Consider the following 12576-nt stretch of genomic DNA (forward strand, 5'->3'; position numbering starts at 1 on the left):
ACCAGTTTGGCCATATTTCAGAGCTGCAACGTTACTGGAGTATCAAAAAGCACAAGGTGTGCCATACTCAGGGACATGGCCAAGGTAAGGAAGGCTGAAAAACGACCACCTTTGAACAAGAAACATAAGATAAAACGTCAAGACTGGGCCAAGAAATATCTTAAGACTGATTTTTCAAAGGTTTTATGGACTGATGAAATAAGAGTGATTCTTGATGGCCAGATGAATGGGCCAGAGGCTGGATCAGTAAAGGGCTGAAAGCTCCACTCCGACTCAGACACCAGCAAGGTGGAAATTGGCTGGTATCAAAAATGAACTTGAGACCTTTTTGGGTTGAGGATGGAGTGAAGTTCAACTCCCAGACCTACTGCCAGTTTCTGAAAGATAACTTCTTCAAGCAGTGGTACAGGAGGAAGTCAGTATCGTTCAAAAAAAACATAATTTTCATGCAGGACAATGCGCCATCACATGCATCCAACTATTCCACAGCGTGGCTGGCCAGTAAAGGTCTAAAAGATGAAAAAATAATGACATGGCCCCCTTGATCACCTGATCTGAACCCCATAGAGAACCTGTGGTCCCTCAAAATGTGAGATCCACAGGGAAGGAACACATTACAGCTCTCGGAACAGTGTCTGGGAGGAAGTGGTGGTTGCTGCACGCAATGTTGATCGTAAACAGATCAAGCAACTGACAGAATCTATGGATGGTAGACTGTTGAGTGTCATAAAGTGTCATATTGATCACTAATTTTTTGGGGTTTTGTTTTTGCATGTCAGAAATGTTTATTTCTAAATTTTGTGCAGTTATATCGGTTTACCTGGTGAAAATAAACAAGTGAGATGGGAATATATTTGGTTTTTATTAAGTTGCCTAATAATTCTGCACAGTAATAGTTACCTGCACAGATATCCTCCTAGGATAGCCAAATCTAAAAAAAAAAAAACCCAAAAAAACAAAAAAAAAAAACACCACTCCAACTTCCAAAAATATTAAGCTTTGATATTTGAGTCTTTTGGGTTGATTGAGAACATAGTTGTTGATCAATAATAAAAAAAATCCTCTAAAATACAACTTGCCTAATTCTGCACGTGGTGTATATTTCTCCAATTCCCCCAGACTCCTCACACTCTCACCCCAATAAAACTTGTGCATCCTTGGGTCCATTGAAGCACTTACCTTGAAGTTATCCACCTCCTATTTTATGCAGTTGTGATGTTAGAAAAAATAAAAAGTCAAGTTGGCAACCCTGGACGATGGTCTGAACATCAATTATACTCTAGCCTGAAAGGCAAGAGTACAATTGAATTGAAGGATAAGGCAGTTCACTGCTTCTTTGAGCCGGATATCAGTTTGACAACCAGCTCAGAAACTGAATCACACTAATGGGGAGCAGCAAAATGCCACTGCCAGGGACAAATTAGCCTGCTAGACAAGCCCTTGATAGGATGTGTTATTCTAAATGTTCATAGGTTCGTGTTAAAAAACAAATAGTGAGGCTACCAGTGTCAATGCTAACTTCAATTCTAAAAATCAAAATTATGCCTATCCTGGGCAAATGATGAGCATATGTTTTCCTAATCTGAGATTTACAGTAGGGAAAAAAAGTATTTAGTCAGCCACCAATTGTGCACATTCTCCCACTTAAAAGATGAGAGAGGCCTGTAATTGACATCATAGGTAGACCACAACTATGAGAGACAAAATAAGAAAACAAATCCAGAAAATCACCTTGAATGATTTTGCAAGATTTTATTTGCAAATTATGGTGGAAAATAAGTATTTAGTGATCTAAAAACATGCAAGATTTCTGGCTCTCACAGACCTGTAACATGTTCTTTAAGAGGCTCCTCTGTCCTCCACTCATTACCTGTAGTAATGGCACCTGTTTGAACTTGTTATCAGTATAAAAGACACCTCTCCACAACCTCAAACAGTCACAGTCCAAATTCCACTATGGTGAAGACCAAAGAGCTGTTGAAGGACACAAAAAAACAAAATTGTAGCCCTGAACCAGACTGGGAAGACTTAATCTGCAATAGGCAAGCAGCTTGGTGTGATAAAATCAACTTTGGGAGCAATAATAAGAAAATAGAACACATACAAGACCACTGATAATCTCCCTCGATATGGGGCTCCGTGCAAGATCTCACCTCGTGGGATCAAATTGATCACAAGAACTGTGAGCAAAAATCCCAGAACCACACGGGGGGAAGTAGTGAATGACCTGCATAGAGCTGGGACCACCGTAACAAAGGCTACCATCAATAACACACTACGCCGCCATGGACTCAGATCCTGCAGTGCCAGACATGTTCCCCTGCTTAAGCCAGTACATGTCCAGGCCTATCTGAAGTTTGCTAGAGAGCATTTGGATTATCCAGAAGAGTATTGGGAGAATGTCATATGGTCTGATGAAACCAAAGTAGAACTGTTTGGTAGAAACAAAACTTGTCGTGCTTGGAGAAGACAGAATGCTGAGTTGCATCCAAAGAACACCATACCTACTGTGAAGCATGGGGGTAGCAACATCATGCTTTGGGGCTGTTTCTCTGCAAACAAACCAGGACGACTGATCCGTGTACATGAAAGAATGAATGGGCCATGTATCGTGAGATTTTCAATGCAAACATCCTTCCATCAGCAAGGGCATTGAAGATGAAACGTGGCTGGGTCTTTCAGCATGATAATGATCCCAAGCACACCACCAGGGCAATGAAGGAGTGGCTTCGTAAGAACAATATGAAGGTACTGGAGTGGCATAGCCAGTCTCCAGATCTCAACCCCATTGAAAATCTTTGGAGGGAGTTGAAAGTCCATGTTGCCCAGTGACAGGACCAAAACATCACTGCTCTAGAGGAGATCTGCATGGAGCAATGGGCCAACATACCACCAACAGTGTGTGCCAACCTTATGAAGACTTACAGAAAATGTCTGACCTCTATCATTGCTAACAAAGGATATATAATAAAATATTGAGATTAACTTTTATTATTGAAAAAATACTTATTTTCCACCATAATTTACAAAAAAAAAAAATCTTGCCAAATCAGAGAAGGTGATTTTCTGGATTTGTTTTCTCATTTTGTCTCTCAGAGTTATGGTCTACCTATGATGTCAATTACAGGCCTCTCTCATCTTTTTTAGTGGGAGAACTTGCACAATTGGTGGCTGACTAAATACTTTTTTTTGTCCACTGTAGGGCTCCACAGGTATAAAGAAATCTATATGAAGGTGCCTTTATGTCTGCAAATTCGCAGTATTAAATCACTGCCAAATGGCAACGTTATTTCACTGCATGATTTATGGGTAACAAACATTACAATGAACGCCCATTCCTGATAATCATGCAGTGTTAATGGATCTTTACTTATCACACTAAGTAGACTGCCGTGATTCAAGATAAATGTTTTATCATAAAAGTACAGGTTATCACAGCTGCATCTAGCAAAGAAAATATATGGCTGCAAATGTTTCACTTTTTTTGTAGTTTCATTATCATGATCAAAATATACATGTGTTCCTACTAATTATTTGATTCATTAGTGTTATGTTTACGGCTTTTGGTGGATTGTCATTTAAAAGGGAATCGGTCATCATTTTTTTTTTTGCTATGGAATCTGAGAGCAGCATGTTACAGAGGCTGAGAACCTGATTCCAGCAATGCTTTTCTTATTGGACTGCTTATTGAAGTTTTGATAAAATACCTGTTTTTTCTGCTGTAAAATGTATCAGTTCTCTGAATTCTGAGCCCCGTATAATCCCGCCCACACCACTGATTGGCAGCAAGCTGCTAATTAAAGGTGGGGACATGGTTATACAGATTAACAGGACTGCCTGGCATGAGAAAACTTAATCCTACAGAAATTATCTCCTGCTGATAAAACATTGATTGTATTTAAACCGCAAAATCCATCCTAGTAAGTGACATCCCAGGAATTAGGGTCTCTCTTTACCTACATCATGGTGCTTTCAAATTACATAGCAAAAATCTGCTGACAGATTTACTTTAAAAAATAAATAAAATACATCATTTTAGTGATGTATTATTCTTTGTATAACTTACAGCAAGTATGAAAAGACAACATATCTGTGAAAACGCAATTTATATATTTATTTACATTGCTATGAACGGTACAGCTTACATAAAACAATTGACTTCAAGTAAATCAATTATCTCCCATTAATGCAGTGCAGTGGAAAATATTGATAGTCATAAGTCACCTGATTGGTTTCTGGTTGTGCAATAATAATAGGAAAAGAAAAAAAAAAAAAAAGAAACAAGAAAAAAAAATAATATATTGAAAATAAATGCAATTAGAAAACATTGGATTGGTTAAAATCCCACCAACAGATTTATTGAATTAGATTCCACTTTCATGTGAGTTTCGGGGGGAAAAAAGTGGTACAGGATTGTGCTTCGCTAGCAAAGGCTTTACCACTAAGTTGCAAAATATTCCTGACAACTTTGTAGCCAATAGAAAAGGATTGTTACCAATCAAATATAGAAAAAAAACAACTTTCTTAACCCAATTAGTCCAGTGAGGCAGTAATCCAAATCCTAACCAATCGACTGACTGTGCAGTATAAATAAGTGTAGCGTCCGCTGAGTCCATATCACTGTGAATAAAAAAAACTTCACTTTGAAAATTTTTGGAATTTTTAGGCATTTTCTTTATTTTTTAAAGGTGAAAACATCAAGTGGTTTGTGTTTTTTCTTCCTTTCTTTGGGTGGCGTTGGAATAGGCTTTTCTACTGTTCCTCCATACAAACAACTTTTAGAGTCTGGGTGTTCACCATTGCATTCAATTGTTGGTATATAGCCGCTGTCCCACATGCCGGGACCACACAACTTACATAAGTCATGGAGGCTGCACGGAATTTTGGGTAAGAGACGAAACTGATAAAGTAAACTTCTTGCCTGTGTGCAACAAAAAATAGATTAAAAAAAAGAAATAAGTGTATCATTTGTGTAAGACAAGAAATGTTACATGTAGTGAATAGAAAATCTACACGCCTCTGCCCAAAAAAAAAATGTATGGGAAAAAAATCATAAAAAGAAGAATTTCAGAACTTGTTCCACCTTTAAAGAGAAGCTGTTGTAATATTGAATAAATTGGTACCTTTGGTGAAGAAATCCACTTTGTTGTTCTACTTTCATAACCATTTGAAGTTTTCGGTGTACTCTGTCTTCTCCTCCCTGTCTGATTCCACAGGCCTCCGATCTGTGAATTACCCCATCTCTTCTGTTTGAAATCTCAGCAGTGACCTGTCATTCAAAAACTAGAAGCAGGCAGTGGGGGGTGGGGAATCACAGACAGGGAGGAGAAGATCAAGTGTACAGTCCGGCCACTGTGCAACAAAATCTAATTAGCAGAAAACTTCAAATGTTAATTAAAGAATAAAAACAAAGTGAATTTCTTCTCCAAAGGTAATAACTTAATCAGTTTTACAGCTCCATTACAGCCGTGTATTTTCTTTATAATATCAAGCCAATAGGTTTTCTTTAATGTCACCAATAATCTTTAGAAATCCAATGAGAAAACAGGAAATCATTTTAAAAAAGGAAATAAAAATAACAAAAATGTGGTGGTATTCAGAATTAGCTAATCACATATAAACTCACATTAAATAGTAGTCAGTACACAGCTGTTATGTAAAGGGATTGTGATTAACCCCATATAAAGTTTAGCTCTTCTAGTGGGATTTATCTGACCTTTCTTAGTTGCATTTCACAGCAAACGCCATGGTCTGTAAACAGCTTACAACACAGCAAAGGGATCTCATTCTTGAAAGTTATCAATCAGGAGAAAGATACAAACAATATCCAAGGCTTTAGATATACCATGAAATATTGACGATGGTGATCAAATAATGATTTGAATTTGGCACAACATTGACGTTACTTAGAACTGGTTGTTCCTAGAAAATTCATGAGAAAACAAAGAAAATTTGTCTGTGAGGCTGCCAAGAGGCCTTCAGCAACATTAAAAGGTGGTGTAAGAATTTCTGGAAACTACTGGTTGTGTACAGCATGTGACAACAATCTCCTATATTCTACATATGTCTGGCCAGTGGCACAGGGTGGCAAGACAGAAATCTTTTCTGACAAAGAAAAACATCCATGCCCACCTGTATTTTTCCAAACATATTGAGTGTGCCAAAAAGCATGTGGTAAAAATTATTACGGTTTAATTAAATGTTGAACTATTTGGCCTAAATCCAAAAAGGTATGCTTGGAACAAAGCCAACACTGTGTATAACCAAAGAACACAATACCCACAGTGAAGCATGGTGGAGGCAGCATTATGCTTGAGGCTGTATTTTTTTGCACGTGGAAATGGTGCTTTAGTCAAGATGGAGGGAATTATGTTTAGTTCCAAATATAGTCAATTTTGCAAGAAAACCTTCATGCCTCTGCTAAAAAGCTGATGAAGAGTAACTTCAAGCCTCAGTACAACAATGACCTTAAGCATACCTCTAAATAAACAGAAGTAGTTTTGGAAAGGCCAACACAGGATAGATTCCCTCCCGATCTGACAGATTTGAAGCTCTATTGCAAGGACAAGAAGGAAAGGAATGCCATTTCTAGATGTACCATGGTGATAAGAATCCTACTCAAAAACAGAAAAACTATAATGGCCAGAACATATATGAAGGCTCTACTCAATTAAGCACAAAACCAAAAATGGAAAGAGTAGGTGGCTGAATAAGCAAAACATATATGCATAAAAAAACCCCAAAACTTTGAGAATGATTATATAACAGATAAAAAGGAAAAACGTCATACAGCTAAAACCTGACTGCGCCATAAAAATAACTAGTTACATGCATAATGCAAAAATGGATAAATATTTAACAATAGCGATTCACAAAAAATTAGGACACAGTAATGAATATTGTGATCAATCAAAAAGCAGAAAAAAGGTTAGTTGAATGGAATGAAGTGTACTAACACAAATGTCCACTAGATGGAACATAATGAAAGAAGATGTGGTCAGTATTTTTTCGTAGATGATAAATGCACAAGAAATGGTGCTGGTGGTCTATGGCAACATTTCTCGGAGGACAGATGCATAAACAAACAATGATGCTGTCCTATGGAACAAGTCTATCAAAAAAACATTTGCAAAGATAGAATGGGGATTAAAAAAAACCAAAAACAAAGCGAAAAATGGATGCGAATATAAAGACACAGGTACATAGAAGATTGCACCATAAAAGCAAGTGCACAATCATTCAAGTGAATAAATGCTGGTGCAGGTTACAAAAACTGCATAGGGTATAAAAGGCATCCATAACAAATAGCTAAATCCCCATAACAGAGTGGAGCAATGAAAAGAATATTGCAGTGGAACACCTACCAAATCAGGTCAAAGGGCACTCTGAAGTGCATTTCGCTTTGTGCTTCTTCCAAGGGGTCAAAAAGACTAAATGCTATCATAAATTCAAAGATAACTTAAAAAAAAACTATTAGTTTAACCCTTTGAGCCCCCGGGCACTTTCCGTTGTTTCTTTTTTGCTCCCCTTCTTCCGAGAGCCGTAACTTTTTTATTTTTCCGTCAATCTTGCCATATGAGGACTTGTTTTTTGCGGGACGAGTTGTACTTTTAAATGAATCTATAAGTTTTACCATATAGTGTACTGGAAAACAGCAAAAAAATTCCAAGTGTGGAAAAACTGCAAAAAAAGTTTGATCGCACAATAGTTTTTGGGAGGTTTTATTCACCGTGTTCACTATATTGTAAAACTGATGTATCTATGTCATGCCTGAGGTCAGTGCGAGTTTGTAGACACCAAACATGTATAGGTTTACTTGTATCTAAGGGGGTTAAAAAAAATTCACAAGCTTGTCCAATAAAAGTGGCGTACGTTTTGCACCATTTTCCGAAACCTGTAACATTCTCATTTTTTGGGATCTATGGCTCAGTGATGGCTTATTTTTTGCGTCTCGAACTGACGTTTTTAATGGTTCCATTTCTGCGCAGATGCTACGTTTTGATCGCCTGTTATTGCATTTTGCATACAACTTGCGGCGACAAAAAAACCCTTAAATTTTGGTATTTGGATTTTTTTTGCCGCTACACCATTTACCAATCAGATTAATTGATTTTATATATTGATAGATCAGGCATTTCTGAACGCGGCAATACCAAATATGTGTGGTTTTTTTACCCCTTTAATTTTCAATGGGGTGAAAGGGGTGATTTGAACTTTGAAGTTTTTTTTTTTTTTTTTTATTTTTTAAAACTTTGTTTTTATTTTACTAGTCCCCCTAGGGGGCTATATGGATCAACAATGCGATCGCTCTACCCTATCTGCTAATCACAGCTACACAGCTGTAAACAGCAGATATGCTCACTTTCTGCTTCACTCGGCTCCAGGCCGAGTGAAACCGAAAGTGACGCATGTTAGCTACAGGCGTCATCACATGACCCTGTGCTACCATGGCAACCACCGAAAGTCACGTGATCACGCACGTGACTTCCGGTGGGGGCGGCAGTAAGTGAAATTATTGGCCGCGCGCATATATGTCTCGCTGCCAGACTTTGGCAGCGAGATGTAAGGGGTTAAGTGTTGTGGGTGTAAGCGATTCCACTCGTTACTTGCAGGCACACATGTCAGCTGTTGAAAACAGTTGATATGTGCTCGGATCGCCATGACCTGCCCATGGCAGGGGGCGGGGATTAACCTCACACGATCCATGACGGATATATCCGTCATGGGTCGTGAAGGGGTTAAGGGTGTGCATATTTATGCAACTACATTATTTTAGTTCTTTATTTTTCTTTTTCCATCCAAACTGATTTGTTTGTTTTGTAATGAAATTGTACAGGTCATGGATAACATTAAAGGTGGACAAAGTTCTGAAATGATTCTTCTTCCAAGGATTTTTCTTTTACATGACAAAAACTTGGCAATTTAATAGGGGTGTGTAGACTTTTTATATCCATTGCATGTGTACAGTGCTATGGCATGTTACAAAAATTGATTAATTTACACAATGAAATATTCTTCTCCGCGGTTTCTATGCATGCACAATTTTAAGTTAAAACAGTTAAAAAGATTGACCTGTTTTGGAGTGACTGTAAATTAGAGATGTAATGTGGCTGTAAGTGTGTAAATCGCATACTTGCGGTCATGTATCTGAGTGCGCGCAGTGTGAAGTTTTACAAGTCTGCAATCACAGATTGACTGTAAACTTATAGCCCAAGGCCGGACAACCCCTTTAAATTTTAACTATTCCTTTTAGAGTCAATTTTTATTTGGTGCTTTCATTTTACTAATCTTTTTCCAACTGCCAAAACTAAATTTTATTTTTCCTTCAATATAGCCAGGCTTTTTTCTTCGGACAATTTTTAGGTTTGAAGTGTGTGTGTGTGTGTGTGTGTGTGTGTGTATACACGTACTGCAGATGAAATAAGTATTGAACATGTCACCAATATTCTAAGTTGATATATTTCTAAAGCTCTGCCATGGGCATGATTTTTTCATCAGATGTCGGTAATAACCCATCCAGTCCACACAGGCAAAGAAATCAAAATCATATGTGTCTAGAAATAAAGTTATGTGTGATAATGAAAAATGACAGGAAAAAAAATAAAATTAACAGTTACTATGTAATCATGGCCAGCCCAAATCTCCAGACCTGAACCCCAGGGAAAACCTCTGGAATGTAATCAAGAGGAAGATGGATAGTCACAAGCCATCAAACAAAGAAGAACTGCTTAAATTTGTGCACCAGGAGTGGCATAAGGTCACCCAAAAGCAGTGTGAAGGACTGGTGGAAAGCATGCCAAGACGCATGAAAGCTGTGACTAAAAATCATAGTTATTCCACAATATGTTGATTTCTGAACTCTTCCTAAATTAAAACATTATTAGTATTGTTGTTTCTAAATGATTATGAACTTGCTTTCTTTGTATTATTTTTGAAAAATGCATTTTTTTTATTATATGGACCATTTCTCATTTTCAGAGAATAAATACAAAATTTATTGCTTGGAAATTCAGAGACGTTGTCAGTAGTTTATAGAATAAAAGAACAATTTATATTTTACTCAAAAATATACCTATAAAAAGAAAAATAAAGAAAAACTGAAAATTTGGAAGTGGTTTCTTAATTTTTGCCAGAGCTGTTTATATATTATATATATATATATATATATATATATATATATATATATATATATATATATATATATATATATATATATATATATATATGCACACCATATATTTCAGATTATTAGACAAACCAGCCATAAGACTGTTTCAGAGGAGGAAAATAGGAAAAAAAAAAACAAAAAACATTTTGAAGCAAAAAATGTGGTCAAGACTATTCCTCCCCCTGTTAGAATTAGAATAAGTATTATACAATTGATTTAATTTTTGACTAGCAGGACCTGTGTGAGGTCATACCCATGTGATCAGACGGGGCGGGGCCTCAGCCAACAAAGCTTATACCAGAAAGTAACATTTTTCTGTTGGCTGAGGCCATGCTCCTTCTGGTCACATGGGTATGAACACCACAGGTCCTGCTAGTGAAAAGGTAAATCAATTGTATAATACTTATGCTAATTCTAAAAGGGGGAGGAGATAACTATGAATACCCCCCCCCAAGCTATTATCTGATCCTCAGCTGCTGTCACTCAAGATGCTGATGATTTTATAAACTTTATTTTCTTGGATTTTGAATCCTAAACATTCGAGCGGACCACTACAGGTATGTAGAGAATCAGCCTGATAGCACCAACTTTAGGTTATATTGGAAAATCCTGGTGATTGGGGCACTTTAAAAGCCTAAAGCGGGCTTTACACGTTGCGACATCACTAGCGATTGCTAGTGATGTCGCGTACGATATCGTGCCACCGACAGGAATGGGTGCTATGTGGTGATCGCTGTCGTAGCGAACATTATCGCTAAGGCAGTGTCACACGCACATACCTGTGCAGCGACGTTGCTGTGACCGCCGAACAATCCCTCCCTCAAGGGGGAGGTGCGATCAGCGCCACAGCGATGTCACAGCGACGTCACTAAGCGGCCGGCCAATAGAAGCGGAGGGGCGTAGATGAGCGGGACATAACATCCCACCTCCTTCCTTCCTCATTGCCGGTGGACGCAGGTAAGGAGATGTTCTTCGTTCCTGCAGTGTCACACATAGCGATGTGTGGAGCCGCAGGAGCGATGAACAACATCGTACCTGCTGCAGCAACGATATTAAGGAAATGAGCGACGTGTCAACGAGCAACGATTTTTCACGTTTTTGTGCTCGTTGATCGTCGCTCATTTGTGTTACACGTTGCGATGTCGGTAACGGCGCCGGATGTGCGTCACTACCGACATGACCCCGACGATATATTGTTACCGATATCGCATTGTGTAAAGCCCCCTTAAGCTTACACTGACTGCGCACCTATACACACCCGCGCTTGCTAAGAAAGTAACTGTGTAGTTAGCAGTGATCATGAAAAGTAGGTGGATATTTTTGTCTGTTTTTGGCAATTTAGACGGTAAATTAGTTACTAGTTGGTAGAGAGTAGGGGACTGAAAGATGGAGTGTCAAACCACAAATCTGTCTAAAAATGCACCAATATAGTGCTAATAAAATGAAAATACTTTGAGCATAAACTGGCCAACTGATGAGAGCCCACCAGCCGTGACAAAGCGTACCTTTCTTTGATGGGACCCTAAACCTAATATTTATCTCAAACAAGTTTGTCCAGAACTAAATTTAAAGAAAGGATAAATAAAAAGAAGGGAATTTTGTTTACTTACCGTAAATTCCTTTTCTTCTAGCTCCAATTGGGAGACCCAGACAATTGGGTGTATAGCTACTGCCTCCGGAGGCCACACAAAGTACTACACTTAAAAGTGTAAGGGCCCTCCCCTTCTGGCTATACACCCCCCCGTGGGATCACGGGCTCCTCAGTTTTAGTGCAAAAGCAAGAAGGAGGAAAGCCAATAACTGTTTTAAATACAAATTCAACCCGAGAAACAACCTCGGAGAACTGAACTGTTCAACATGAACAACATGTGCACCCGAAAAAAACAAACTTCCTAAGAAAACAGGGCGGGTGCTGGGTCTCCCAATTGGAGCTAGAAGAAAAGGAATTTACGGTAAGTAAACAAAATTCCCTTCTTCTTTGTCGCTCCTAATTGGGAGACCCAGACAATTGGGACGTCCAAAAGCAGTCCCTGGGTGGGTAAAAGAATACCTCGTGATAGGGCCGTCAACAGCCCTTTCCTACAGGTGAGCCACCGCCGCCTGAAGGACTTGTCTACCTAGGCCGGCATCCGCCGAAGCGTAGGTATGCACCTGATAATGCTTGGTAAAAGTGTGCAGACTCGACCAGGTAGCCGCCTGGCACACCTGCTGAGCCGTAGCCTGGTGCCGTAATGCCCAGGACGCACCCACGGCTCTGGTAGAATGGGCCTTCAGTCCTGATGGAATCGGAAGCCCAGCAGAACGGTAGGTGTGAAGAATTGGTTCCTTGATCCAACGCGCCAGGGTGGATTTGGAAGCTTGCGACCCTTTACGCTGACCAGCGACAAGGACAAAGAGTGCATCCGAGC

The 12576-nt window shown here is 38.8% G+C and overlaps 1 protein-coding gene across 5 annotated transcripts in view; it reads right to left on the reverse strand.

Moving 5' to 3' along the window:
- Nucleotides 1-4091: 4091 nt before the first annotated feature.
- The window catches only part of TBC1D16 (TBC1 domain family member 16), a 114199-nt gene continuing 105714 nt past the window's right edge, over nucleotides 4092-12576 (reverse strand). For all 5 annotated transcript variants that reach the window (XM_075349694.1, XM_075349693.1, XM_075349690.1 and 2 more), the window contains one exon: nucleotides 4092-4921. In XM_075349694.1, the coding sequence (XP_075205809.1) occupies nucleotides 4676-4921 (246 nt within the window). In that variant the 3' untranslated portion in view covers nucleotides 4092-4675. The remainder of the gene's footprint in view (nucleotides 4922-12576) is intronic.

The sequence above is a fragment of the Anomaloglossus baeobatrachus genome, chromosome 5 (genome assembly GCF_048569485.1).
Source record: "Anomaloglossus baeobatrachus isolate aAnoBae1 chromosome 5, aAnoBae1.hap1, whole genome shotgun sequence".
NCBI lineage: Eukaryota > Metazoa > Chordata > Amphibia > Anura > Aromobatidae > Anomaloglossus > Anomaloglossus baeobatrachus.